This window comes from Megalops cyprinoides, chromosome 11 (genome assembly GCF_013368585.1).
Source record: "Megalops cyprinoides isolate fMegCyp1 chromosome 11, fMegCyp1.pri, whole genome shotgun sequence".
Classification (NCBI taxonomy): Eukaryota; Metazoa; Chordata; class Actinopteri; order Elopiformes; family Megalopidae; genus Megalops; species Megalops cyprinoides.
The window spans coordinates 24,909,573-24,936,531 of NC_050593.1; the positions used below are offsets into that span (position 1 = coordinate 24,909,573).

Below are 26,959 nucleotides of genomic sequence, written 5' to 3' on the forward strand. Positions count from 1 at the left end.
AAGGAACATGTACTGTATTACATACAGTCTGTCAGTACTCAGTTACTCTCTGATGAGGTTCTGTGGACTGACCCACATGAATCTTAACTGGGTCAGTTCAGACCTACTGAGAGAGGGGAATAGAGAGAAGATATCTGTATGCGAGTGTGTGTGTGTGTGTGTGTGTGTGTGTGTGTGTGTGGGTATGTGTGTGAGAGGGAAAGAGAAGGCTTTAAAATTAACAAAAACAATAGCCTGGTGCCTATTTAGACCACCAGCAGATGTCTCAGCAGTCAAGGGAGATGCCCTCCTGTTGACCCTGCTTTATTCTCATCCAGATGTGACTGTGGAAGGACCTGACCTTAAGGTAAATGTGATTCTGGCCACCTTGCGGCCATGATGTACTGATTTGCTAATGTATATAATTAGAATTTCAGAAAACTATTAGTATAAAAGGGGATAAAAAGGGCATGTTTAATAAAGAGGATCAAGAATGGAAAGTTAATTGAAGCCCAGAGTCATGGCAGTGATACCTTTCTTTTGACCTTGCTCTTCAGTTGCTTCCCATAGCCGGAGAAATGCTCTGGTGTGTCTGTGTTACCCTGCAATAAAGTCCATTTTCCTTGTGATCTGAAATTTTGGTCACTGGGCTGAAAGATTCAACCTAATCCATAAACCACCATGAAGGAATGCTTTTCTGCCCCTCTAATCAGAAACCACAATGAAGCATTCATGCATTTTCAAATGATAGTTTTTACACTTGAACACATCCGGAATGAGAAGTGCAGAATATACAGATGGATTGGATTGCTTTAGCACAGTGCAGTGGCTGAGGAATTGGACATTCAAGAAAAGTGATAAGTGGGGCGTTGCTGTTGTACCCATGAGCAACAAACCTAAGCTGAATCGTTTCAGTAAAATATCTTACAATGTTTATATAAGTCACCCTGGATAAGGGCATCTGCTAAGCAAATAATTAGTTTGTGTGTGGACTGAATTTTACAGTAATGAGATTATGGCGTTGTGAATGAGAAATGGGTGTTAGGCAGCCTACTTCAGCAGATAGTGTAGATATTTTCCAGACACAGCACTCAGGACTCCCTGTATCAGCTAACACATGCACGCATGCATGCGCACACACACACACACAGAGCACAGCACTCTGTTTTATATGGATCAGGGCAAGTGAGGTTTGTGGTTTCACGTTTCATATCACAATATAATATGCTGAGAATGCACATTACTGGACTGAAACAATTTTATGTCAGGGATTTTTTGGCCTGCTTTTGTCAAGTGTTTTCCTTAATTGCTTTATGTCAGAAAAAATGAGACTAGAAGTGCTCTAGTCATAACCATTGAATACTCTTTAGCTTCAGTGTGTATGTGACAGTGTCCACCATGCCATCATCAGGTAAAGTAAGTTAATAGCTATTTAAAATGAAGTTGTTTTCTCAAGTTATATGTGTGCTCGTCCTACATCATTGATCCTGATGTGCAAGAAGTATGGGAGAACCTTGATTTGGTGTTCAGAAGAGGGGCAATACCACTGTATTCTTTCAGTGGTCTAAATGAGACAGTACCAGTGTTTGCACTTAACGCTGGATATTAGACAGTAGTGGTGTTTACTGTCAGTGCTGGGTATGTGACTACTAGCATTGTCTCTCATTGTTGGGTGTAGGACAGTACTATATATATATTAGTTTTATTATGTACAGTATATGTAAATAGACAAGTATCTCTAACAAGTGTGCATTACATATCAATAATCATGTAACAGACCAGATTATGACACATACTGCTCAAAACATAGACTGGTCAATACCACAGATCAATTGATTACACAGATTAGCCAAGAATACACATAAAAGTCAAAAATGGATAAGAGAGAAGAGCAGAGGGTGGGGAGTGGAAAGAAGAAGAGGAGAAATAAAAAGAAATTTGAGGGAGGAAAATTAAAAGCAGAGAATAACGGAGAGATGATGAAAGAGGGAGGAGAAGACCAAAGAAAAGAAGGGGAGAGCATAGCTGGATGGGAAAAGAGAGGGAGTAGAGAGGAGAGCAGAAGTGAGCCATGCAGTTAGACAGTTACGCTGTCCTTTAGAGGAACCCGTAATGTGGGTGACTGAGGGGAGTTACTGTAATGTAAGCTGAGCGTAGCAGGGTACAGACACTAATACAGCTCCGAGCTGTGAGAGACACTGAACACGGCCCATTACAGAGCACTACCAAGAAGGACTAATCACTGCCCGTCTCAGAGTTACGTTGGGAGAGACACTAATCACAGTTAATTGCAGATGCATGTTCGGAGATACACAATCTCAGCTCATTACAGCACAGTGCTTGGAGGGACACTGATCATATCACCTCCAAGAGGTGCTGTGATCACTGCTAAGGAAGACTAATCACAGGTCATTACAGAACACTGCTGTGAAAGATTAATCACAGCTCATTACAGGACACTGCTAAGAGAGACTGATCACAGCTCATTACAGAGCCAGAGACATGCTGGGAAAGACACTGATCAGAATGCATTACAGGGCACTGCTCGGAGAGATACTGATCACACTTTATCACAGAGTTATACTGGGACAGACACTGTTCACGGGTCATTGCAGAGTCATGCTAGGAGAGACGCTGCTCGGAATGCATTACAGAGTCATTCTGAGAGAGACACTGATCGCAGCTCATTACAGTTATACTGGGAGAGGCACTGATCGCAGCTCATTACAGACCACTGGTTAGAGAGACACTGATCATACTTCATTACAGTTACAATGGGAGAGACACTGATCACAGCCCATTACAGAGCACTGATTAGAGACACTGATCATACTTCATTACAGTTATACTAAGAGAGACACTGATCACTGCTCATTACAGAGCACTGATTAAACAGACACTGATCACACTTCATTACAGAGTCATGCTTGGAGAGCCACTGATTAGAGCTCATTACACTGTAGGGACAGCTGGATCTAGGGCTCTGATGGTGTGTGTGTGTGTGTGTGTGTGTGTGTGTGTGTGTTTGTGTGTGTGGGCTGGTGGGGTTCTGCAAGTGCTTTCTAGAGCTCCTATTGATTTGGCATTACCACTGAAAAGCTGCTGAACTTACAATTAGCCCTCCATCTTAGCATTATCTTATCTTCTACTGAACAATGATTACATTTCTGAGCAGCTCTTCAATGTCAAAATGTTACTCTAAATATTATAATATGTGTAACATTTTTTAAAACTCTCCACTCTCCTGTGTGTTTGAATGGGCTTGGACCATTATCGTCTCCAGGGATCTAATACTTAGTAACAGAAGTATGAAATAGCGTTGAAATATTAAATAATTTATTTTTTGATAGATCCTTTATTCTGGGTAATACAGACCCCATTTATAAAGCTTTTGCAGTAGGTGAAAACCACTGCTGAGTGCATTTTTTATCCAATAGTATTAACCACATGTTAGACGGTTTAGATGAGAACTGCACTACCCTCTCTGCTTGAGTGCGGACTGCATGTGGGACTTCATGCATATGCAATCATAGGATAATAACTTCATATTTTTTCAGCTTCGTTGCGTTGTCACAAAAAATGGGAGGAGTTAATGCATCGTAAAGCGTAATCATATTCATGAGAGGAGGCTATTGCTGAATGTGGATCTTTCTCTCACGCTTTTCAGAACCAGGTGTAAATGTGTCCCAGCATCAGAAATGCTCTTTGGTAGTGATGCTAGCTTTGGTAAATGGAATTACCATTTTTTGTTCAGGAACAGAGGAGTGGCCATGCTTTTACTTTTAAATGTGCCCTTTGTTTATTCAAGACTGATTGCCAGAATTCTGAAACACATTCATATTAAGTAAGTGAACTCTGCAAAATAGACAATTTCATGTCCACTCTCATCAGTGTGCATGGGGGCTAACAGGTTTCTCCTCTTCTGTGCTGGGACTTTCAGACAAAACAATAATTACAAAAATATTTTTTTGTATCTGTCCAATTACAGCTATATTCTCAGGATGTTCAAATGTTGCCTTGGCTACTGCTGAATTTGTTTGTCCTGGCCTGGTCTCTGAGAAAGTCATGTTTTGGAATTGCAGATCATTTCAATTCTTCATGTTGTGACAAGAAGAAGGATAGCAAGTTGTTACTTTAAAAAGGAGTTATGAGATGGAAAAATTGATTTATCACAGAAGACAATAAATAACTTGATATGTTGTCCTAGTCTTACCTATTAAAAGCATTTTTTAAACCCCAGCCTAAATATTCACTTTGAAAATGGGAAAAAAGCGTATAAATATAATTCCCCCTGGCTATGAATTTCACTGAAATGAACAGCTCAACAATCCATATTAACTACTGACAAAACATACAAGCAATTTAGCAACATATACAGAGAAATAGAAAAGCTATTTTTTTCCATCTTTGTTACTGTTCTGTTTTGCTTGTCACGTTGACTTTATAGCAGTTGTTTGACATATGTTTAGCAGGAGATTTCACCACTGTAACAATACTAAAACATGTCTGTTTGGTTCCTCTATTACTTTTTACAGCTCATTGAGTGGGAATTTACCCCTCCTTTCTCTTGTGTTTCCTCATCATTAGCCATATTTGTTGGAAATTCAAAGACTTCATGTGTATGTGGTATGTGTCAAACTGAAGTGTAGTGAGAGGTGTTGTTTGTGCGTACTGTAGCTGCTTTGACGTTGTCACCCGCAAATGTGAAATCATTAGCACCTGCACAGACTCGGGCACAATTAACAGTTCCTAAATGACCCCCATAAAGTTCTTAGCTGGTATTTTAAATATTATCTATTCATATGGGATAAGTCTTCATAGGAAAAATTGAGATGAAGTGTCTTGCTCAAGGGTAGAAGAGGGGGACCCTGCCTTACCTTCCAGTAACAAGTCCATTTCCCCAGCCACATTTGCCCAATAATTGCCACATATTACCTAGGCTGCCCATTACTGCTGTATCATTAAGAGCAGAAATCATAAATACGTCACAGAGGACAATCACAGATTGTAGTTCACCTGTTTCACAGCAGAAATGTTATCTGCATCTGAAACATGTTGTAGAGCACAATATTTCTCTGGCTAGTGACAAGCCCATTGTTGCCATGATTCCACAGACGTGATAGTAGAAATGCAGCGGGACTGCAAGTAATTACTTGCTACAACAACTTGAACCAAAGTGTGAAATCCCGCCTCATTCATTTTCCCTGGCAAAATAGTATCCAATATGCACCAGACTGTAATGAAGTACATTACACAAGATAATTCATTAACGAATCAACAGCATTAGCAGTTACGTCTGACATATGGCCATTCAAGTTTACAGCAATGTTGTACAGTCGTGCATCTGTGCAACTTAACATTGGATTGATAAAGATTACAACTGCAAAAGCATTTTACAATCTCTGTTGATAGACACACAGCAGTACACATTGCAGATTCATCATTGGGAATAATGAATACTATTCAGGTAAAAATAAAAATGATCAATGGTAAAGTCTACACTTCATGTTTGCATGTATAAAATGTGAAGGATTTACTACTCAGTTAGGTATTCACAGCTGGAGTTGGCGTTTGTTGTATAATAAAAATATGGTAGCCAGGTAGCATGCGCAAACACACACACACACGTAGTGTGAGATATAGGGCAAGCGCATGTAACAGACACATTTCAGACTGTATACTGCCAAACATTCTCTGTCCCAGGGAGACGCTCAGGCAGCTAGAATGGCAAAATAGCTCACATCAGTATGCAACAGTATTTTAATTTGACCCACATGTTTTTTTCATAGAGCTTGCTAGCTGGGCCAGAGATCTATCCAAAAGGCACAAAAAGGGTCCACATATCAAGCATATTCTGTTTACTATTTATTTTCATGAATGTACAATTATGTCAGCTATTGGAAGTGTTGCTTCCAGACATGAGAAAATGAAGTTGCTTTTGTGATAAGTCAAAGCTACTGCCACAGTTAATCTGTCACAGTTTGGCAAAGTGTTGGTTTCAACTAAACAGTGCACAGTGTATACAAGCTGAAGACAAATCTGTGCTTATCATGCAGACAGGTTATATGCAATGGTTGGGCATGCAGGTGAGATGTCTGAAAGGGACACAGGTTAAAGGGGTGGTGGGAACATAGCTGTTCCACTCTCACAGTGCATCATCTCACTCTTTAACTGAGAGCTCCATTTTTATGATACTTACGTATAGCCTCAAGTACAGTCGAATACAGTCCTCATGTAAAACCAAATACAGTCTCCATGTAAATCCATACATATAGACATCCCTCATGTAGAGTCAGTCTGTGTATACTTTGTCCTAAGTAATCCTCAGGTGAATTGAAATGACTATTTATATTATTCCACAAGTTTGTGTTTGTAATGTTCTATTTAACACTGTATTTTGGACAGCTATTTGTATTAGCTCAAGAAAAATGGCAATATATGTCAATGTGTACAGTCTTCTGTAATGCATGAACGTCCATCCCTTATCCACAACTGTATAAGTGAAGATATAGCTTTACATATGTACAGCTATAGAAGGGTTTTTGAAAATGACATCATATTATCCTATGTGTTGGGCAGGAGTGTGGTGTAGGGGCAAGGAGCAGGGCTTGTAACCCAAAGGCTGCCGGTTCAGTTCCCTGCAGGAGCACTGCTGTTGTACCCTTGAGAAAGGCACTTAACCCAGAATTGCTTCAGTACATATCCAGCAGTATGACTGGTTAACATATAAAACTGTAACCCATGCAAGTCGCTCTGGATGAGGGCGTCTGCAAAGCAACTCAATATAAATGCACAGCTGCAATTGTACAACAGCCTTCCAATTTTAGTAACAATTGGAATTTGAAATCATACTTTCTGTCCGTTGCGAGTGTTTGAAATGTATTTTGGTTCACGCTCTTTCAAAACACATTTGGCAGAGGCTATATGCGGGATTGCAGTAGCTTAACGTGGTGGGTGCGTAGGATAGAGAGGGGGAGCCACTGTAGACCCGCGTTCTCTCACTGCACAACACACCGAGGCGAGGATCACCGCGACGTGCTCAGCTCACCCGCTCGCTGTCGGAGACACTCTGGACTCTCAGCACTCGGCGGGAATAGAATGCTCCCTGGAAGATGACAGATGCAAAGGAGCGACGCTGTCTCCCACTGCACGAATCTTTTTCAACCGCCAATTTACTGGCGTGACGGAGCGCAGGGGAAAGCGCCGGGGATGGAAGGTACGGCTCCAAGCGTTTTGGAATAAATGTGATACGAAACAGACTGATACGCGGGATGCCAGAGATGGCTGAAATGTGCCTCAGTGCACCGAGAGGATGTGTAGGCTTGGCCAAAGCACTGAGAGTATCTTTCATATGTTTCTTCCCTATTCATTTTGTTGCCAGTTGATCGGATTAGCCTTTTGTAACTATGTAGTATCATCTTAATCCCCACTGCTTCTTTTAAGTCTTGTTTCAGTGTTTCGTGCATCAAAACAAATCGTTGTTTGAAAGTCTGCTTAGAAAGAATACTCGTAGATAAGGAAAGTGACAAATTGGGTGTTTTCAGGGAAGAATAAAATGGAAGGAAGGAAACAGAAGGGAGCGCGGTCTCTTTGAAAAGTATCTACCCCAGCTCCGGTAACAAACCACTTGAAGTGTTAAGTGTGACGTTATATATCTTTAGCTCGCCGACAGGCCAGTGTCACGTCTGCTCGCGGCCATTCTATCTGAATCTTGGAGCTGGTGTAAGCACGTAACGTTAGTGGCTTCACGGATTTCCGAGAGAGCTCGGAGACAACGCAGAAATGTGTGACAGCCAGCCTACTGATTGTTTCTGATCCGAATTGCTCTTCACTACTGCCCACCTGCTCCCTCCACAGCCTGTCGCGCGATTAGTTCATTTTTCCCCCACAAAAAAAAGGTTAGGGGCATGAAGCTGTGAAGTTTGATGATAACTGGACATGACGACTCATGTGACACTGTTTAAAATAACTAAAAAATGCATGCAGTAAAGAAAATTGGCAAGATGGTATCAGAGCACGAGACAATGGGTACACCAAAAGCATCTTTTATGGCACGTGCGGAGCTGTGATGTTGCCGTGGGCACGCGGCAACGCCGCACAGCTGTTGCACCTCTCACCCGCACTGACAATTTCGAACAGAATACGGGCAAAAACGAAGTTCCTTTTTATAGTCGGATAAAGGTAATTGTGTGAAGCAGAACTGTGTCGGCTTACGCTAAATCCCAGCTATGTGGTTTAAGTGTGAGCGCCCAGTGTCGTTTTCTGCGTGCGGGTTATTGCTATGTGTAATACACGGCCATCATTAGTGGCGCCTGAGGGATAAATCAGAGTGGAAATCTGACTGCCGAACGGCGGGAGCAGATGCATCTGAGTTGGGGGGTCCAGCCCGTTTTCGTGCCTTGAGCCGTGCAAGTGACATTTTGGAAATTTGCCAAAGTGGGAAACCAAACATCAAACTTTTTGAATGCATTTAGGTGTTTTATAAGTAACTGATAACAGCATCTGCCAATGTAAGCGTTGTAACACATGCTTGTTTGATTTCGTGGAACGAGGCCTCCGTTCCTGTCATTTTCCAAGGAATGATTAGCCAGCTTTCCGTGCGCAGCGTCTCACGAACGCATGCACGACGCCGCCTTGCTGCATGTTTCTCAGACGCAGTCTTTTGGATTTTGTTCTCCGGGGTCGGCTCAGCCTCCTCACCTCGTTATCCGCTTTGCACAAGGGCGGACGTAATCCTGGAGAGAAGCACAGATAAGGGCACGAGCTGCCACCTGTCACCGGCCTCCGGACCCACCTCCGCGAGCCTTTTTTCTTTTAACCCTTTATGTCAGGATTTCGGTTACCTTTCCCCTATCGAATATGGATCTGTTACAAGGCAGGCACTGTTGCTGGTTAGTTTTGTTTTATTATTATTACTTTTATTTAACCTAGTGGCTGTGCGAGGTTTAAAGTCTTTCTGTTGAGGCACAGAAGAGAAACAACTGAGGGTGTTGCAAAATACCTGGGAATTTACTGTTTGTGCCATTTAAAAAGAAGAATGCTTTTGTACTTATGTTTATAAATTGCTGAGAAATCACAGAGGCATTACAGGAGTATAAAAGTTGACTGTGATGGAGTGGGGGTGTTTTTTTTTTTTTCCGAGGGCCCTGTTATAGGGCCGCTGTGTAATGTGAGTGATAAAGAAGCGCTGTGGTTTTGTTGGACTCGTCTCGTAGACTGTCCAACACCATGGAGATGTGCGTGGAGTGAGAGCTGCAGGTGTCTGGTGGGAGGCTGTATGGTCAGTTATGGTTTATCAGGGCTGTCTCGTCCTTGAGACGGATTGAGCCATGAATTCTACCCCGATGAGGTGCAGTGTCTGGAAGGCGCTGATTGTATTGACAGTGTGCTCATTGTTCATCTACTTCAGCATCCGATAAACCTCGCTTCACTGGTTTTAAATCTCTGCAGGCTGTTTATAATTTGACACCGGGTCTGTGTTCTTCCCAGCCTGTCTCACAGTGTGTACACACAGGAGTGGTGTAATGAGAAGGAGGGACCCCCCCCCCCCCCGCCCCCCGCACTCACCTCACATTGTTGGGGTCTTTGAAGCAATAAGAAACCCATTGTGTCTGTCAGTCTGCTGCCACTGAGGGCTTCATTAGTGACATGAAAAGGTGCTAGTCAGTGAGCTTCCTTGTCCTTTATTTCGTATTGGTATGCAGTGTACAGGTAGTAAGTAGCTTATGTTTGTTGTTGTGGTTGGCGTAGTTGCTGTGGGTAATTTCTGTGTAATGTCAGCACATGTCCTCTGTGTGATGGCTGTGGTCATGGTTAGTATAGTTGCTGTGTGTCTAGTGGTGTGGTCCTGGTTCTTCCTTGTTTGTCAGTGTTTGTCAGTGGGGGAGCCAATATTGATTAAATAAGGATTAGAGCCCTACACAGCCAGCCTGCTTGTAGGCACTGTGGGTGTGTCCCTTCCTGAGGCAGTGAACTTGGGTTTGGGTTGTCTGCTTCTGGAGCAGTAGTAGGCTGTTGGGGTTTTTAACTGGAGGGAGCTGTGGCAGAACTTTGTGTTCTATAATGCATGTGATTATGAGTGTTTGTATTTATGTGCATGTATATACAAGGGATTAGCATTTTAAATAATTTCAGTTTACCCAATTTCATTCTTTTTACAGTAATCAAGTAATTTTATATATATATATAAAATATAATGTATATTTGGAGCTTGCAAAAACTCACTGAAGGTACAGTTCACCATTCAGAAGTCGTAAACATGACTAGCTACTTAGGCCTGATGTAAAACAACAAAAATATAGTCATGCTGCCTCTGTGTCTAGCTAACTTTTAACTGCCTAGCTATCAAGTTGTCCAGGTTAACCTGTCAGTTTTGTCTGGCAACCTCGCAGATGTGAATTCAGAAAAGCAGACAGTTGTTTCTCCTGGAGAGCACAAGCCATCCTGAGTCTAATGAGGTGCTACACAGTATACTAGACTTAAAAATTAACACAGTTTGATTTTTCTAACAAGGGCTAGTATTTAACTGTTTGTTTTTTACCAGGTTACAACTGAAAGGAAAAATTAGAAAGACCATGTCTTTACACCTCAGCAAGTATAGGAAATTGTAACAGTGTTAGTTTTTACAATAATCATAATTATGCACAATATATTATTTGCTTAATATTATTACTTTGGTTGCATCCATCTTGATTGGCTGGTGCATTATGACAGAAAACATAAATTTTTTTCTAAAAAATTAAACGCTGCCAGTAAGCCCTGAAATGCAGAAACCTCAGAAAAATGCACTCTTTCCCCTTAAACCGTGACTCCCTCTGATCCCCCGATGAAAGTAGTGATTAGGATACAGAGCAGGATGCGAAATTCACTGGAGACTGATGTTAATTCCCTTCTTGTCTGATGTTTCTCGGTTTGAATATCTGATTCTCAAGCATGCTTTCCACAGGCTTTCCCCTGCTGGGTTAGGTGGGCTGCAGTACTCTGCGGCTACAAACGAGAGAAGTACAGTACCCACCTGTTTGTCCTCTTCATCTCTTCAGCTGGAAAACTATTACACACTCCATACAGGCCATCACGCTATCGGGGTGATTGGGAGTAGAAACTTGCCGGCCGCTTGCTGTTGATGAGTCACGCTTAACTCACGGGAAGAATCCTCACCTGGCCTAAATCCCCTCTGACTGTGTCCTTCAGGCCACGAAGCTCCTCCTGCTCTGGCCTTAAGATCACGGGGCTCTCCGAGGTGGTGTGCCCAGTTCCCCCGGCAAACATTCTGTCGCTTTAATGTGGCAGACTGACTGTCTGAGAACGTAAGAGCTTGACAGATGAGTAAATCTTTCCTTCCACTCAAATCCCCCCTTGCAAAAAAAATCTCCCTGTCTTTCACATTTCCCATTCACTTGAGTTTACCTTTATATAAAACTCTCTTTTACCTACTCCTCCCTTTCAGCTAAATCTCTCTTTCCCTGAAATATCTCACTTGAATGTTAATTTCATTTAAATTTCCCCGCACTCAAATTTCTCCCCTCAATGGCTGCTATTTAATGCTCCTTTTTACCTTCACATATGGCTGCAATGTTCTCAGAGTGTGTATTTTATTTGAAGTGGTGTGTGTTAGTGTGAGGAGTGGTATGTGTATGTGTGGGCAACATTTATGTGTTTGTAGGCAGTATTAGTTATTAATGGAGGAAAAGTACAGCACCTCTGTGCGCAGATCAGAATAGAGCTAGGCTTAGGTCTCATTGTTTCAAAGTCTTCCGTATTCTGTTTGAAGAGGGCAGTGTGTCCAGGCCAGCGGGACACTTGTGAAGCAAGCAAGCGCATGTTTGGAGCTGTTTGGAGCTCTTTTCTGCTCTGGCTGAGTGTTCTGTGCACTTTTGGCTCTGAGGTCCAGCCGTGTAGAGGTTGATGTTTCATGGTTGCGGTGTAACTCCATAGATTGGCTAACGGTTATGGAAGTGAAGGAGGCTGAACTCCAAAAGATTACGGTTCCTACTGGCTACTGTTTCTCTAAGCCGTGAATGTGAGCTGTGTAGGAGCTATGCTCATCAGGGGTTGGCCAGTAAGTCTCAACCCTCTGCAGCATTTTTGTAAAGACAAGACGCCTGCAAGAGGAGAGGACTTTTAAGTGCACAGGCAATCCTCAGATGGCTTTTGTGTGAAATGTTTAACAGAGACCTGAGCGTGACTGTGCCACTCTCATGGAGACTGGACATGTTGTTGCCCTGTGGATGGAATGCTGTGTAGAGCTGTTATGCTCTCTCTGCTTGCTCCATAGAGACCCTGTTTAGCTGATAGACATCAGTACTTCCTGATCTCTTAGCCTGGAACCGTTTCCTGCCATGCCTCCCATTTCCCCTGAGTCTCCCACCACTGAAGCCCCCTACTCTCCCTGCGCATTTCCCTTATTCTGCTCTGTGTGTGTGTGTGTGTGTGTGTGTGTGTGTGTGTGTGCGTCTTTGCAGTATTTGCCTCATTAATACTATGAGTAGTGACAGTTTATCACCATTGTAAACATGTTAATGGGACATTTTTCTCTTTTGAGGTGAATAAACAAAATTAACAGCAGGAATAAAGTGGTAAAATGTATCATTTTTACAATTCAGGAAAAAAATCTTCCACACTTCCATGTGTGAAATTGAATTTTTTACCTGCATGGGAAAAAAAGAGTGACACCTTTTTAAAACACAACACAAAATGCTTCTAAACTTAAACTGTAACATTTTTATGTAGAAATTGCTTAACAGTATCCACACAACTATTATTTTTTTATTGGAAAACAGATTATTCAATGCAAACAATGAACATATTAGCTTTCAGGGACCAGGACCAAAATATCTGGTTGCCCAACTGACAACCTTTAGTTTGGTTGCTCATTACCAATTCAGGTTATACAAAAGAATGGAGAAAATCTGAAAATCAGAGTTCTGAAAAATCATTTCAGAACTGCTTTTTCTTGGTTGTCTACCTTTCGTGATTTGCTTTTTGTTTTTTGAATAGCCATTATTTCTTGCCCCACAGCCAGCCTAATCCAGAACCTCAAAGAATACACTGTCTACAGTTTATTAAGGAATATTGTCCATGACATAATAATACATTGCACGAGAGAACAAGATGTGAATTATTCATGCCTATATTTCTGGAAGACAAAGCTGTCAAAATTAAATGAATAAAAGTGGTGTTAACTGTTGAATCCAGTAATTACATAGTGAAATGAGTAAGTATAGAAATAATGTAATCATGAAAAATAAATGCAAAGGTAATATTAAATGGATTTCAGCATTTATTTATTTTATAGATATAGATTTAATTATTTAGTGTTTACAACAGTACTCTGCCAATCAAAGCTGGTTGGCAGTCAAACTGTGGCTTGTTTCCTCTCAAAACATGCTTTTCAATACAGCGTTTCACTTACCTATCTAGCCAGGCTCAGTGATTATGAATTATTTCTGGCTAGGTACATGGCAATGTAACCAATTTGAGCACTGGTTCCTTGTTTTGTTATGCTTTTAGGTAATCTTGTAGCACTTCTCAAAATTTAAGAATGTTCCAGTGTTATGCAGTTCAGTCTGTTCTAACTAGAAGTTATAGGGACATTCAAAGTTACTTTTTGTCCTCCTGCAAGAAATTTGTGTCCTTTGTGGGCCTTAGGTACATTAAATATTAAGAGGAATGCTTTTTGTACAAAGTGAGATCCTTGCTAGCAGCAGCAGCAGCTACTGATGCGACTGGCTACTGTAGATAGTTGTCCATAGTCTGAGAGGTGAAACCAGTAGCTAAACAGAAAGCTGGCTACTAGGGTATTCCCGCTTTGTCCTAATAGACTGCACTAATAGAAGCTATGGATAAGGCTGATGTCATCTTATCATTATATTTATGATTTTAACCACGCTCACAAGCCCACCCCAGGAGTGTGGTTGACAGATGTATCCTCATTTAAAAGCAGTGCACTCAGAGAAAAGCATTACGCTGACAGAGTAAAGCTAATCACCTAGAAAAAGAAAAAAAATGACCAACAGTGAAAAGCCAATAATTTTTCCATTGTTTCTCTGCATGTGCACATTGTATTTCATATTTGTTTATTGTATTTGACTTGCTAGGAATAACTTGCTTTGGTGCTCATGTTGGTGTTGTATTTAATTATGGTACAGATAAAAATCCATAGTATCAGTGGGGTTCAGAATTGTACAATACAGGGGCAAAGACTAATTTTAGGGGAGAGGGTTTAGTCCATTGTGTGAATTATCTTGTTATTAAGACATGGTACTGATCACACTCAGAACCAGTGTTCTTCAAATTACTTTGTAGTTATCACTTGGTTTACCATATGCTTTTCTTCCCTGTTAAACATTTCAGTACTCTCACTTGATGAATGGAAAAGGGAGCTAAGATAGTTAATGTATTTAGTTGTCTAGTGTGTGGTGAGTTTCATGCTGAGAGACATGGCAGATCTGTACGCTGTTTGTCAAAATCTTAACTTTCAGCATATTCCTTGGTTATTCTTTGATCAGTGGACTGTTGCTAACATACACAGTATTGCTAGGAAAATTGTAACATGTCAGATATTATATGATGTTGGGATATTTCTATTTATCTCAGCTATAATGTTCAACTTTGCTGAGACACAGAATGAACCTTAACTGGACTTTTATTTTAGCTGTATGAGCAGGCATTTCCTTAACGAGCAAACCATCACTAAGCCGGTTATACAAGTTGCAAAATGTTGTATTACGGCTTGGATAGACAGAAAAGGAAGGGAGAGCTCTGTTTATTGATAGGGTATATGACCAATGTGTTTGAGAGGCAAATCAGTGGAGTGCCAGAAACTCAGAGTTCTCTCCTTGGTGGGAGATTTTTTTCAGGTAAAGGAGTAAATTAAATTGAAAATGCTCCATGCAGTTCAATTTCTATGTAATGTCTCCAGATTTGGTTCCCTTTTCTGAGACTAAAAATATTAATGGCAAGACTTTGTGTCAGAGGGGCAGCTACCCCAGTAGCCATACACCTGAATAGTCCTTATGCCTATAATTTGATGTATAATAGTGAAAGCTTCAAAATGTCTCCCACTTATGATAAGGACAGGTTTGGTGGTGTTATCTCACATACAGCAGGTACTGCAGGGCCTTTCGGAGAATAAATAGTGTAATTCAACAGCTGTGTAGAACAGCATCATTCAGTTCTAACTTTGATTAATGATTTAATTTGTTTTTGGACACAACTTACTGGCCGTACTGTTAAGACCATACTGGGCTGTCCTCACCTTAGGTGATTAATGTGTGTTCCTTTCAACCATAGTCAAAAATGAGGCCTGTTGTTGAGGACCGTATTCTGACAGAAGTCTTTTGTTTGAGTGGCTTGCTTAATCATCCATTTGCTCCTCATTATTAACAACATCACTGTCCACCTGACCAGTTTCTCTGGTGCTCAGCCACCGGGCTTGGTTATGCTTTGCCTCTGCATCACGGCAGGATATTTGAAGCCGCTTTCTTTGTAGTTCGCAGCCGGCAGTTTCCAAACTTGGAACTTTGCTCTGTTAGGCGCCAGGAAATGGTCTGCTGGACTGGAGCACACCGTTCCAGCTATATATGGACTGTACTGAGTCATCTTTCCTCATCAGAACTGAAGACAAGCAGCATGTTTAGTTTGGGCAGATTTCACCTCATCACTGCTGTGTTTTATGTTTTAGGGGAGTTGTGACATAACAGCAGCTGTGACATAACAGCTGGGAGAAAGTGCATGTCTGCATGACTGCATGTCAGTAGTGTGCATGTGTGTGTATGTGTTTGCGTGTGTGTGTGTGTGTGTGTGTGTGTAGGGGGAAGGGTGGGACAATTTGGGTTTGTGTGTGTGTGTGTGTGTGTGTGTGTGTCTGTAGGGTGAGTGTAGGGGGAGGGTGGGGACAATTTGGGTTTGTGTGTGTATGTGTGTGTAAATGTTTGTAAATGATGCAGAAATATCATGAAGTGCTCATGGCACAGTGAAAAGACAAACACACAGAGATCAGGAAAGCCGAGTCACTGTTTGAGCCATAGAGGACGGTGCACTGAGTGCGCTAGAATGAGTGAGAAGGCAGACAGAATGGAGTATTAAAGAGACCGCGCGGTGGCTCGTTTGTTCTGGCTGCTCTCGCGATGCCTGCAGCGCGCGGGGCTGAAAAAGAGTCACAATTCGTACTGTTCTTCAGCTCATATTCACCCAAATCACATTTTGGCATAAATTGTTGCTGAAATTGGAATCTATTTTTAGAGCTAACCTCGTACTGCTCTCGTGTGGCAGAGTGACAGGCCTGCAGATGTGCTCTCTGGGTCACGTGACCAGGGCTGGGGGGGTGGGGGGGGGGGGAAGCACAACATTCCGCCTTCTCTCTGACACTGCATATAAATCTTACTGTCAAATCACAACTCTCTGTGAGTTTTAATTCCAGTCAGAACACTTGGAACATTTATGAGGAGACATAACAAAACTTTCAGATTTTATATTTGAACGTTTTAGGTAGCCAGTTAGCTCAGTGGTTGACTCTGCAGGATAATGATTGCTTGTAGCACCTGCTTTCTTGTTATCAGATATGCACTTTGTTCTGATGTGTGTAGATCCCTATTCCTGCTTGGTCCCTTGCTGAAAACGTCATACTACTATTTGTCCTGTGCCCTAGATACATCATTATAACCACGGTATACCTCTGCTCCCCTTAATCTATTGTGATCCAGAGCCCCTTACGTTTCCCTGTTTATGTCCCCAAAATGGATGTATCGGGTATCGGGGGGGCAAAGTTGGTAAATACTAGATATTTTTGTTAAGTATGCTTGGTGCATTAAGGTTATTACATGATCAGTAAAAACCACCACATTTTCTGTATATTACTCAGTCTCGAACCTCTGTGGTGATACGAGCAGATAGTAATACAGCAGGAAGAGCAGCAATAGCTACTTATTTGACAAAAAGACATTCGCTCAACAGTAATCACACCTCTCCATACACACTATTATGAAGCATTTCTGTTTTACTTTTTGTTTTGACATAAAATTGGCTACCTAACTTGGTTTTAAAACAGCTAAGATTGGTGTGATTGCGGTCAGTTTGGGTGCTAAGTCGTATGTACACTGCACATTTGGGAATTGAAATGTCTAAGAAAAGTCAGATAGAGCAGCAGGCTGGTTGTGCTCTGTCTCTTAGCAACGTCCCAGGGCAACCCGAATGGCATGGTTTCCCATATCTGAGAAAAATGTGTTCAGCCTGGTTAAAAAGTGTGTAAAAGCCTGGCAAAAATAGTGTTTCCATATTTAAAAACTCCTGTTTTGTTTCTTATTAAGTATACCCGCTGTATTATTGTCACCAGTTATAGCTCAGCACTGTTTTATGTGATAATTGTGCTAATTTCTCTTGGGTTTTGATTAATGAAATATATTAATGATTTGCTGTATTGCTGAGAATATTTGAGAAGGAGTGGACGCTTTATTAAATAATTTTTCAATTTTCATGTTTACCTTACCTAATGGTTTGACGTATTCTCTGTAACACTGCTAATACAAATGCACTCTCTTGACTGTGCTGATTTAGCTGCAATAGACAGAGGTCTGCTGCTTTCTGCCAGTGAGAGATACAATCAGTTAATTGAGCTAAAGACCCAGGACCTCAGCTAAGGGAACAAATTGTACCTGCTCTGACTCTACAGAGTGATGTCACCTTCTGTAGTGGACTCTCGTGCGTTCTTTCATGTTACTCAGCTTCGTTACACACATGCGGATGCACACACACACACACACACACACGCTCCATCTGTACTAAAACATGCTGTCCAGGTTCGCGATTCAGGAGTATTCATTTTAATGCTTTTTACCCTTTATGCAACCCTATTTTTGGAATCGGCAGTTGTATACTGTAGTGGGCTCATCTCACCGTGAGAACCTCTGCAGTGGTGCAGGAGCACTGAGGCGAGACGAATAGGATCCCCTGATGTCTTTGTCACACTTGCATACAGAGAGTGCATCAGAAGTCTGCGAGTTACACAGTGCACTGCAGGAGAGTGGGTGCTCATTGGAGGATAGGCACCACTTTGCTGATGGCATCTAAGCAACTGGCAGGTGCCAGCTGAATCACAGGGTGCCTGGAGCAATGAGCAGGTAAACCCCTGCCAACATACGCACGCCTATGACCAGCAGAATGAAGCCAGTCATTTTGAGTTGATGAAATGGCTAGGGTTGAACCAGAGCCACAGAGTGCAGCTCAGAGTTACACTCAAGGTGAGCACCTTAACCACTGGTCTACTCCGGAGTCCCACAGTATTATATTTTTAAAATATTTTACCATGAGATCACAGATTTACTTGGGTCAGTATTCATATTCGTTGCTAACAAAAAATAAAGAAAAACAGTTTTATTCTGTGTCATCAATTTTCATGGACTAGAGCCAAAGAACTGATATGAAATATATAATTCATATTCATTGACCACTGCAGAAATATGAATGAGCTTCTTTGGTTGATCAGTGAACTCAGGATTTTCAGGGCTAATGGAGGGTAGCTGTGGATATAATGCAGAATGGAAAACACAGATAATCTGCAAAATGTTACTTTAATTGTTTATTTACATTTTTAATGAGCAAATAACATTCAACATCAAGACGCCTGTCTGGAGAGAAAACAACCCGTTTAAATGCTGCATAAAAACCCAGTTTGTTCCCAGGGAAGGTGCATGTAGCAGGGTATGGTGCAAGGTAAGATAAGTAGAAGCATCTAACTAAAGTTACCATGGCTGATTCCTTGATTACTGATAGGTAGCGATTTAGCTGTGATGAACATTGCTGAAATGTTTGGCAACAATATCTGGCTGTATTTTAGCCTGCTATCTTAATGGTAGTACAATTTCCTCTGAGGATAATGGGGAGATGACTATTTGAATAAAATTTCTGTTTTGGCAGCCGCAGAAAATTTGAATATCAAATTAATCAAAATTCACGCATCTAGCACTGATAGGAAACATTTTGTCTGTGCTGATGCGTGCATGCTCTCTCTCTCTCATGCCTATCAGCACAGTCTACCAATAGGCACCTATACTGTGCTGTATTGATGCACACCAGGGTTTCCATTAATTGATAGCTATCAGTCTCTGACTGATTTGGACTAGCAGTCACTGATGGAAACAAACGCTGACAGACATTGACTTAAAGAATATGCTGCTTGCTTCCCTACATATTTTATGCTTCAAAGGCTTCACTAACTACTCTGCAAAGCAGCCTTAATAGCTTATCTGCTCCATTATAAGTGCTGCTGTAGCTTTTTGTCTGTAGACACACAATGTAGGAGCGTGTGCAACAAGCACAGCGTATCTATGGCAGCCAGTTTGCATTCCATTAAAGGGTGGATTCAAATTGCAGCTCACAAGAGTATTGTGTGCAGAATTAGTCAGCATGCATGGTCTTTGAATATGACTTCAGATCCACATTATTCAAGACTCATAAAATCTTCCAGTTTCATTCCAGAATGGCGTTCTTGACACAGTGATGTGAATCTAGAATGACTGCTCGCCATAGGGTGGCGACACCTAGCTCTTTGTAGGTGGGGGAGAGGAGGTATCAAGCAGGAGAAAATTTGGCAAAGATACCACAGCAAGGGCTTTTATTTTGACAGCCCAAATGGACATTAAGGCAGAAGAAAATATGCTCCAAGAGAACAAACAAATGCAAACCTAAAATAATGAGCCACAGAAAAAAACACTAAACACTAATCAAAACATGGAAAAGGCCAGGCCATCGTCAGCCAGGCCAGCCATTGGAACGTTTGCCACGTTGCGCTCTTCCCCGCTGAAAGAAGGGGAAGCTGAGCCTTTAAACAGCCCCGCTGATGAGCCAGCGAGCGGCAGCTGCGGTGATCGGTGACGAGCCGCAGCTTCCGCTGTGCCTGTGAGTAGGGCTGGCGCTGACGGTGGCTCAGCTGATCCACCTGGGGTGCTGAACGGACAGCGGCTGGGGTGTCCCAGGCACAGGAACAGCCCTCTCAAAACCCGCACTGACACACGCGGTTTACATCTGCACTGACGCAAACATACACGCATATACACACACAAATATGCACACGCTCACACAATGCTGACACACATTGACTTTCGGGGTCTGCCCAGAAAAATGTGTAGTGGTACTCTTACACAAACTCACACTGATGCAAACACGCACAAGCTCTGCCTGTACTGATACACAAATACAGTGTTGGTATCCTGGACTAATTCATATACATTTATAATGACTTCAGAAAGCACAAAAAATGATGAGTTTTGAGTGCTTGTCAAACATGTAACAGTGAATTTTCGTTTTACCAACTAAATCTAGAATAATTCAGTAACCAGCAGATGGAAATAAGGTGTTTGAGGCTTGAGTGCAGTGATTTGTTGAGCAATGCATTAAGACGTCGATGTGGTGATGGAAGGGAGTAGCAGGCAAAGTACTCTCCAGCAAAACTTAAGTGGTTTCATCAGAGAGAAGCTACTGCAGGCGAATGGAGGATCCTACCATTACCTGAGAGGACATCTGTACCGTGAATGCAAGACAGTCCTCTTTACACACACACACACACTCACTCACACACACACACACACACACACACACACACACACACACACTCACACACACACACACACACACACACACACACACACACACACACACACACACACACACAGAGTCAGGTCACCCAGCATCCATTACTGTGTTTTCATGCATGTGTTTGTTTCAGTGGTAGGTCTAATGGGTAATTCTCCATACAGCAGGCAGCTGTAGTGTGTGATTTAGATCTGATGAGTAATCTTGCCCATGCGATCGGATGCCCTCCCTCCTTATAATCTGGTTTTACATGTGTGACAGAACTGAGACAGGTGCAGACTTGTCTCCTCTGTGTATAAGCAGAGGTTTCTCCTCCTCCGCTGTGTGTAAACTGAGAACTCTCCACCCACACTGTGTGTAAACTGAGGACTCTCCTCCTTCACTGAGTGCTAGGTGAGAGCTCTGCTAGGATTGGGTTGATACTATCAGGAAGCCTGATATTTGAATCTAGTTGCTGGTTTGATTATCATATATACAAGGCCTCCCATATCTATTCATAACTGTCATTAGATAGGGATAAAAACATGATATAGAAGCAAAAAAAGCTGTTTTTGTTTTTCTGTTTTTATGTCCTACTGCACTCTTATGTTTTTGTGGTATGCTGAAATCTTAACAGCTTTGTGCATTAAAATTCCATATTGTTTGCAGAGAATGTATTTTATTCCAGAAAACACAAGGGTCGTGTTTGTGTAGTCAATATTTTGTAAATCCTGCTCTGGCACAGATCACACTGACAAGATGTTTCCTGGAGTGTTTTCTGAGATGCTGGCACTGCTAAGAGATTTTTTTTCCTCCATTCCTACCAGCAGAATCCTGCTAGGTTCTTCACATAATTTGGGTTTGATTTGTGAGCTGCTTTCTGTGTTGAGTCTGAACCACAATTGTTCAATTTGATTGAAGTCTGGAGATTGAGATGGCCAGTTGAGAGGAGTCATTTTGTGTGCAGTCACCTATATCTTTGTTGGTTTGGATGAGTGCTTTTGATCATTGTAATGCTCGTGAGTTCATGACTCCCTCTATCTTGACAAGGGTTCCAGGACATGTAGATTCAGCACGTCCCCAGAATAATAATCAACCCTGTTACACAGTGAGAATTGTTTCAATATAAGCGTATGCAAGGTGCCTCTTTTTTGTAATATGCTTTCAGAAGATGCTTCTTCCTTCCAACAAACCAATGAATGTCACTTTCATGGAAATGACATTGAATGGTGCTTTTCGACACTTTGTACTCAGAAGGATCTATCTTTTTTTGGAGATCTCCAGCTGTTGCCTTTGGATTTTTAGTTGACTTCCTAACCAATTGTCTCACAGTATGTAGTGGCAAGGCAGACTTGCATCATCTTCCTGGCAGGGTTGCCACTTTACCAGTAACCTTACTTTTCTTAAAACAGATACTGTAGCAGACAATGGTAGATTCAGATTTTTGTGAATTTTTTTTTAGATTCTACTTTAAAAGATTATTTAGATTCTGAATAAATGTGACACTTTATAGAACAAAACCAGTTATTTGAAAACAAAATGAATTTGCTCTACAGTGCAATTAAGATATGTAATGTGATATGTAATATTTAAAACTTCCGCATAAATATTCTGCGTTGTCATGCATACTGCATAACGATACGGGAATGGCAGGACACGGGGAACAGCAAGATGCAAATCATTGTTTTGGACAAGTGCACAGTATATAACAAGCCAAGTGAGACAGGAAACATGCTCGGTGAATAAAATGCATAAATCTTTCAGCTCACGAGTTACTTGAATGAAAAGGAATTGAAGTAAGAAAGACAACCCAACAAACTAAGACAAAGAGCGCAATGGGGGAAAAAAAAAAATTCTTCATCGGCTTTTCAGACTTTTTTTTAAAACTCTGCCATTCTTGCTGGCTGTCATTCTCACTTTCCTTCCCCCCTCTAATCATTAATTAGAATTTTCTGTCATAAAACAATTAGTGGCAGCATTTTATAGATATTGTAATTGGGGATCTTGGGGAGCTGGATCATTGTGAAGCCTGGACTGTCTGTACACTGTTATAGAGAAGTGTACTGCTGAAAACTATAGAGGCATATACTGTTTTAGAGAAACAGAAGAGATATATATTCGGTTTTAGAGATATGTGTTGTATTAAATGGCAGAGATGTATATCGGCCTTGAAGAAAGAAGCCCAGTTCAGGTCTGAAATAGACAGCGTTTGAAGTTATTTTTGGCGAGGGTTTAATATTACTTGGCTGAAATAAATCCCAGAGACCCTCTTTCAGAGTTTTCTTCTGGGTTGAAAGATAAAATTCTGTGCATGCTGTTGCGGATATGCAGTGTGATCTGATACGACAAGATCACCCAATTGCTGTCGGACTGGCACACACCTAATCACTGTCACCTGTACAAACTTGATTACTTTCTCACCTGTACACGCACCTAATCACTGTCTCACCCGAGGAAAGCTGTACACAGCTCACACCTACACGCACCTGATCACAGAGACCCAGCTTCTGGTGGCAAATCCATACTCTGAAGCAGTAGACCTGAGTTTGATAGTAGAGATTCAGGTTTTGAAAGTGGTGAAGATACATATTGACCACATACTGCTGATATTCAGCCTGATTAGAGTTCGTATAATTCTGTCCCAATCTTCAAGCTATTGTTAGCATAGATGCAGTCCAGCACCAGTCTCCTCTGTGGCAATGCACAAAGTGAATTTCCTGAAACAAATAATTTATGATTGTTTCCAGGAATATTTTCTTTGTCACAATGTTTTGTCAGTAGTCAGTAGTGTACTGTGTGTGTGTCTGTGTGTGCAAGGCACTCCCTCTCAAGGTTGGAGCTGAAGGTCCAGTTCAGAGAGACTTATGTGTATATTTATTGGCAGAGTGTGACAGAGAGGAGAGGATGGAGGTGGGCGGAGGAGGCCAGAAAGGAGAGGGTGTTGTTGGGTGGAGATGGAAAAAGAGGATAGAACTGGATGAAGGAGGACAGAGAGGAGAGGAGAGGATGGAGCTGGATGGAGGAGGACAGAGAGGAGAGGGTGGAGCTGGATGGAGGAGGACAGAGAGGAGAGGATGGAGCTGGATGGAGGAGAACAGAGAGGAGAGGGTGGAGCTGGATGGAGGAGGACAGAGAGGAGAGGGTGGAGCTGGATGGATCAGACAGAGAGGAGAGGATGGAGCTGGATGGAGGAGAACAGAGAGGAGAGGGTGGAGCTGGGTGGAGGAGGACAGAGAGGAGAGGAGAGGGTGGAGCTGGATGGAGGAGGGCAGAGAGGAGAGGAGAGGGTGGAGCTGGATGGAGGAGGACGGAGAGGAGAGGGTGGAGCTGGGTGGAGGAGGACGGAGAGGAGAGGAGAGGGTGGAGCTGGGTGGAGGAGGACAGAGAGGAGAGGAGAGGATGGAGCTGGATGGAGGAGGACGGAGAGGAGAGGAGAGGGTGGAGCTGGATGGAGGAGGACGGAGAGGAGAGGAGAGGGTGGAGCTGGATGGAGGAGGACAGAGAGGAGAGGGTGGAGCTGGATGGAGGAGGACAGAGAGGAGAGGAGAGGGTGGAGCTGGATGGAGGAGGACAGAGAGGAGAGGGTGGAGCTGGATGGAGGAGGACGGAGAGGAGAGGAGAGGGTGGAGCTGGATGGAGGAGGACAGAGAGGAGAGGAGAGGGTGGAGCTGGGTGGAGGAGGACGGAGAGGAGAGGAGAGGGTGGAGCTGGGTGGAGGAGGACAGAGAGGAGAGGAGAGGGTGGAGCTGGATGGAGGAGGACAGAGAGGAGAGGAGAGGGTGGAGCTGGATGGAGGAGGACAGAGAGGAGAGGAGAGGGTGGAGCTGGGTGGAGGAGGACAGAGAGGAGAGGGTGGAGCTGGATGGAGGAGGACAGAGAGGAGAGGGTGGAGCTGGATGGAGGAGGACGGAGAGGAGAGGAGAGGGTGGAGCTGGATGGAGGAGGACGGAGAGGAGAGGAGAGGGTGGAGCTGGATGGAGGAGGACAGAGAGGAGAGGGTGGAGCTGGATGGAGGAGGACAGAGAGGAGAGGGTGGAGCTGGATGGAGGAGGACGGAGAGGAGAGGAGAGGGTGGAGCTGGATTGAGGAGGACAGAGAGGAGAGGAGAGGGTGGAGCTGGGTGGAGGAGGACGGAGAGGAGAGGAGAGGGTGGAGCTGGGTGGAGGAGGACGGAGAGGAGAGGAGAGGGTGGAGCTGGGTGGAGGAGGACAGAGAGGAGAGGAGAGGGTGGAGCTGGATGGAGGAGGACAGAGAGGAGAGGAGAGGGTGGAGCTGGATGGAGGAGGACAGAGAGGAGAGGAGAGGGTGGAGCTGGGTGGAGGAGGACAGAGAGGAGAGGGTGGAGCTGGATGGAGGAGGACAGAGAGGAGAGGGTGGAGCTGGATGGAGGAGGACGGAGAGGAGAGGAGAGGGTGGAGCTGGATGGAGGAGGACGGAGAGGAGAGGAGAGGGTGGAGCTGGATGGAGGAGGACAGAGAGGAGAGGAGAGGGTGGAGCTGGGTGGAGGAGGACAGAGAGGAGAGGGTGGAGCTGGATGGAGGAGGACAGAGAGGAGAGGGTGGAGCTGGATGGAGGAGAACAGAGTGGATGGAGCTGGGTAGAGTTAGACAGGCTAAGCTGAATGGATGGGGTGGGGAGGAGGATGTAGACTGACGGATCTGTTGTGCTGCTGATTAGAATCAACATTAATTAGTTTGCTATAAATAATTATTCCTGGACAGCTGCAGTTACCGTGACAGTGTTCTGATATATTTCTGCCCAGACGGAGGGAAGGAGACAGAAAGAAGTGGACCTGCAAATCTTTACAACACAATCCCAGAGAGAAAGAGAAAGAGCGAGAGAGAGAGAGGGGGGACGATAGAGGGAGGGGGGAATCTCTACCACACAATAACAGAGAGTCTGAATGTGGAGATGGTTATTTTGAGCATACCTCCAGACAGGGATTAATGGAGGGTTGTCTGTAGGGAGCTCTTTCCAGTCAGAGCCTCCTTACAGTACTCAGATAAGAGAGCCTCCCCTAGAAATGTACACAGGCTGATGAATATTTCAGGCTCCTCTGAACAGTATTGCTGCGAAGGAACGAGTCACAGCAAACCGCAAAAATATACAGCATTTAGAAAAAAAACTGTTCCAGGATAAGGCTCTCGACAGTGAATTGACAAATGCTAAATTAAGCCACCCTGTCAGTCAGTGGAGTGGTGGTCTGTGTTATACAGTAGACATATCTCTCCAGCATGGTCTGTGTAATAGAAGGATCTCTGTTGTAATGGTCTGCATCATATATGGTCCTCTGTAGTGACGGTCTGTAAGGATCTCTCTTGTGACAGTGCTGTTATCAGTGGGATACAGTGTTTCTCTCTGTCTGCTGTCTGATAGCAGCCATGCTCTAGTGCTGGGACACAGATTGGCTGATGGACACAGAGAATCCTCCCCATTCTTATACCTTATACCTCTACGGTCTCCACTTAGCTGCTGTTTTTGACTACCTGAGATAGTCATCAGGCTATCTGTGATAGGCTGTGTCTTTGCAATCAGCACTTTATGGTCAGCTCTCAACAGCCAGATCCCTTGAGCCTGTTGCAGCGGGGATGCTGGTATCGCTCATCTTAATGGATGAATATAAATACTCCCGAGTAATAGCTGGGCATTAGTGATTATTCTGGTGTAATGGGTAAATATTGCTGTAATGGGTGCGTGTGGCTGTTTGTGTGACAGGATAATATGACTTTGTGAACACCGATATTCTTTAGTAATAGGTGGATGTGAACTACTGTTATACCCTGTTTAATGGGTGAATAGGACAATCCCTGTGTAATAGACAAATCTGACAGCCCCCGTGCCTTGGGTAAATATGACTGTCCTGACTCTGCTCATTAATTTTTCTCTTTTTGGTGTGTCAGATGTATCTCCAATTAAACAGGATTTATTACAGGATACTCTACAGGAGTCACAATGCTATCTCCCAGCGACCCATACAGGCGAGACGTTCTGCCTCAGGGCTGTACAACAGATGAAATGTGTCAGTCAGATGCCGGAGAGATATGGTGGCAGAGAGAAATGTTCACATTCCATGCTCTATTCACCAGTTTCCAGGCCCCTAAAAAAACTGCAGCCTTACAGCTGTTATCAGATGAATGCACAAGCATACACACACAGGAATAGTGTATTCGCAGTTAAAGTAGGAATTCATTAGTTTGCAGCCTAAAGTACAGTGAGATAGACAGTTCCTGGTATCATGCAAAGTGTATATATGTATCACAGAATTTTCCTTGAGAAAGAATTTGAGTGATTTTCCACCACCTTAATTAGAGGAAATTTAAAATAAAACATGACAAAAAACCAGTAAACAAATTCAAAGAGGATAAATGAAAATCCTCTGTTCATCAACTGTTGTGGGATAAAAAGCACTTTTACT

General features: G+C 43.0%; 1 protein-coding gene across 7 annotated transcripts in view; it reads left to right on the top strand.

The window, feature by feature from the left end:
* The window catches only part of dmd (dystrophin), a 162,037-nt gene that overhangs the window by 8,732 nt on the left and 126,346 nt on the right, over positions 1-26,959 (top strand). For 6 of the 7 annotated variants that reach the window (XM_036540280.1, XM_036540282.1, XM_036540283.1 and 3 more), the window contains exon 1: positions 6,988-7,195. The exons of the other annotated variant lie outside the window; for it this stretch is intronic. In XM_036540280.1, coding sequence (XP_036396173.1) covers positions 7,099-7,195 — 97 coding nt within the window. In that variant the 5' untranslated portion in view covers positions 6,988-7,098. Of the gene's footprint in view, positions 1-6,987; positions 7,196-26,959 lie in introns of those variants that run through there. 7 annotated transcript variants of the gene reach the window in all.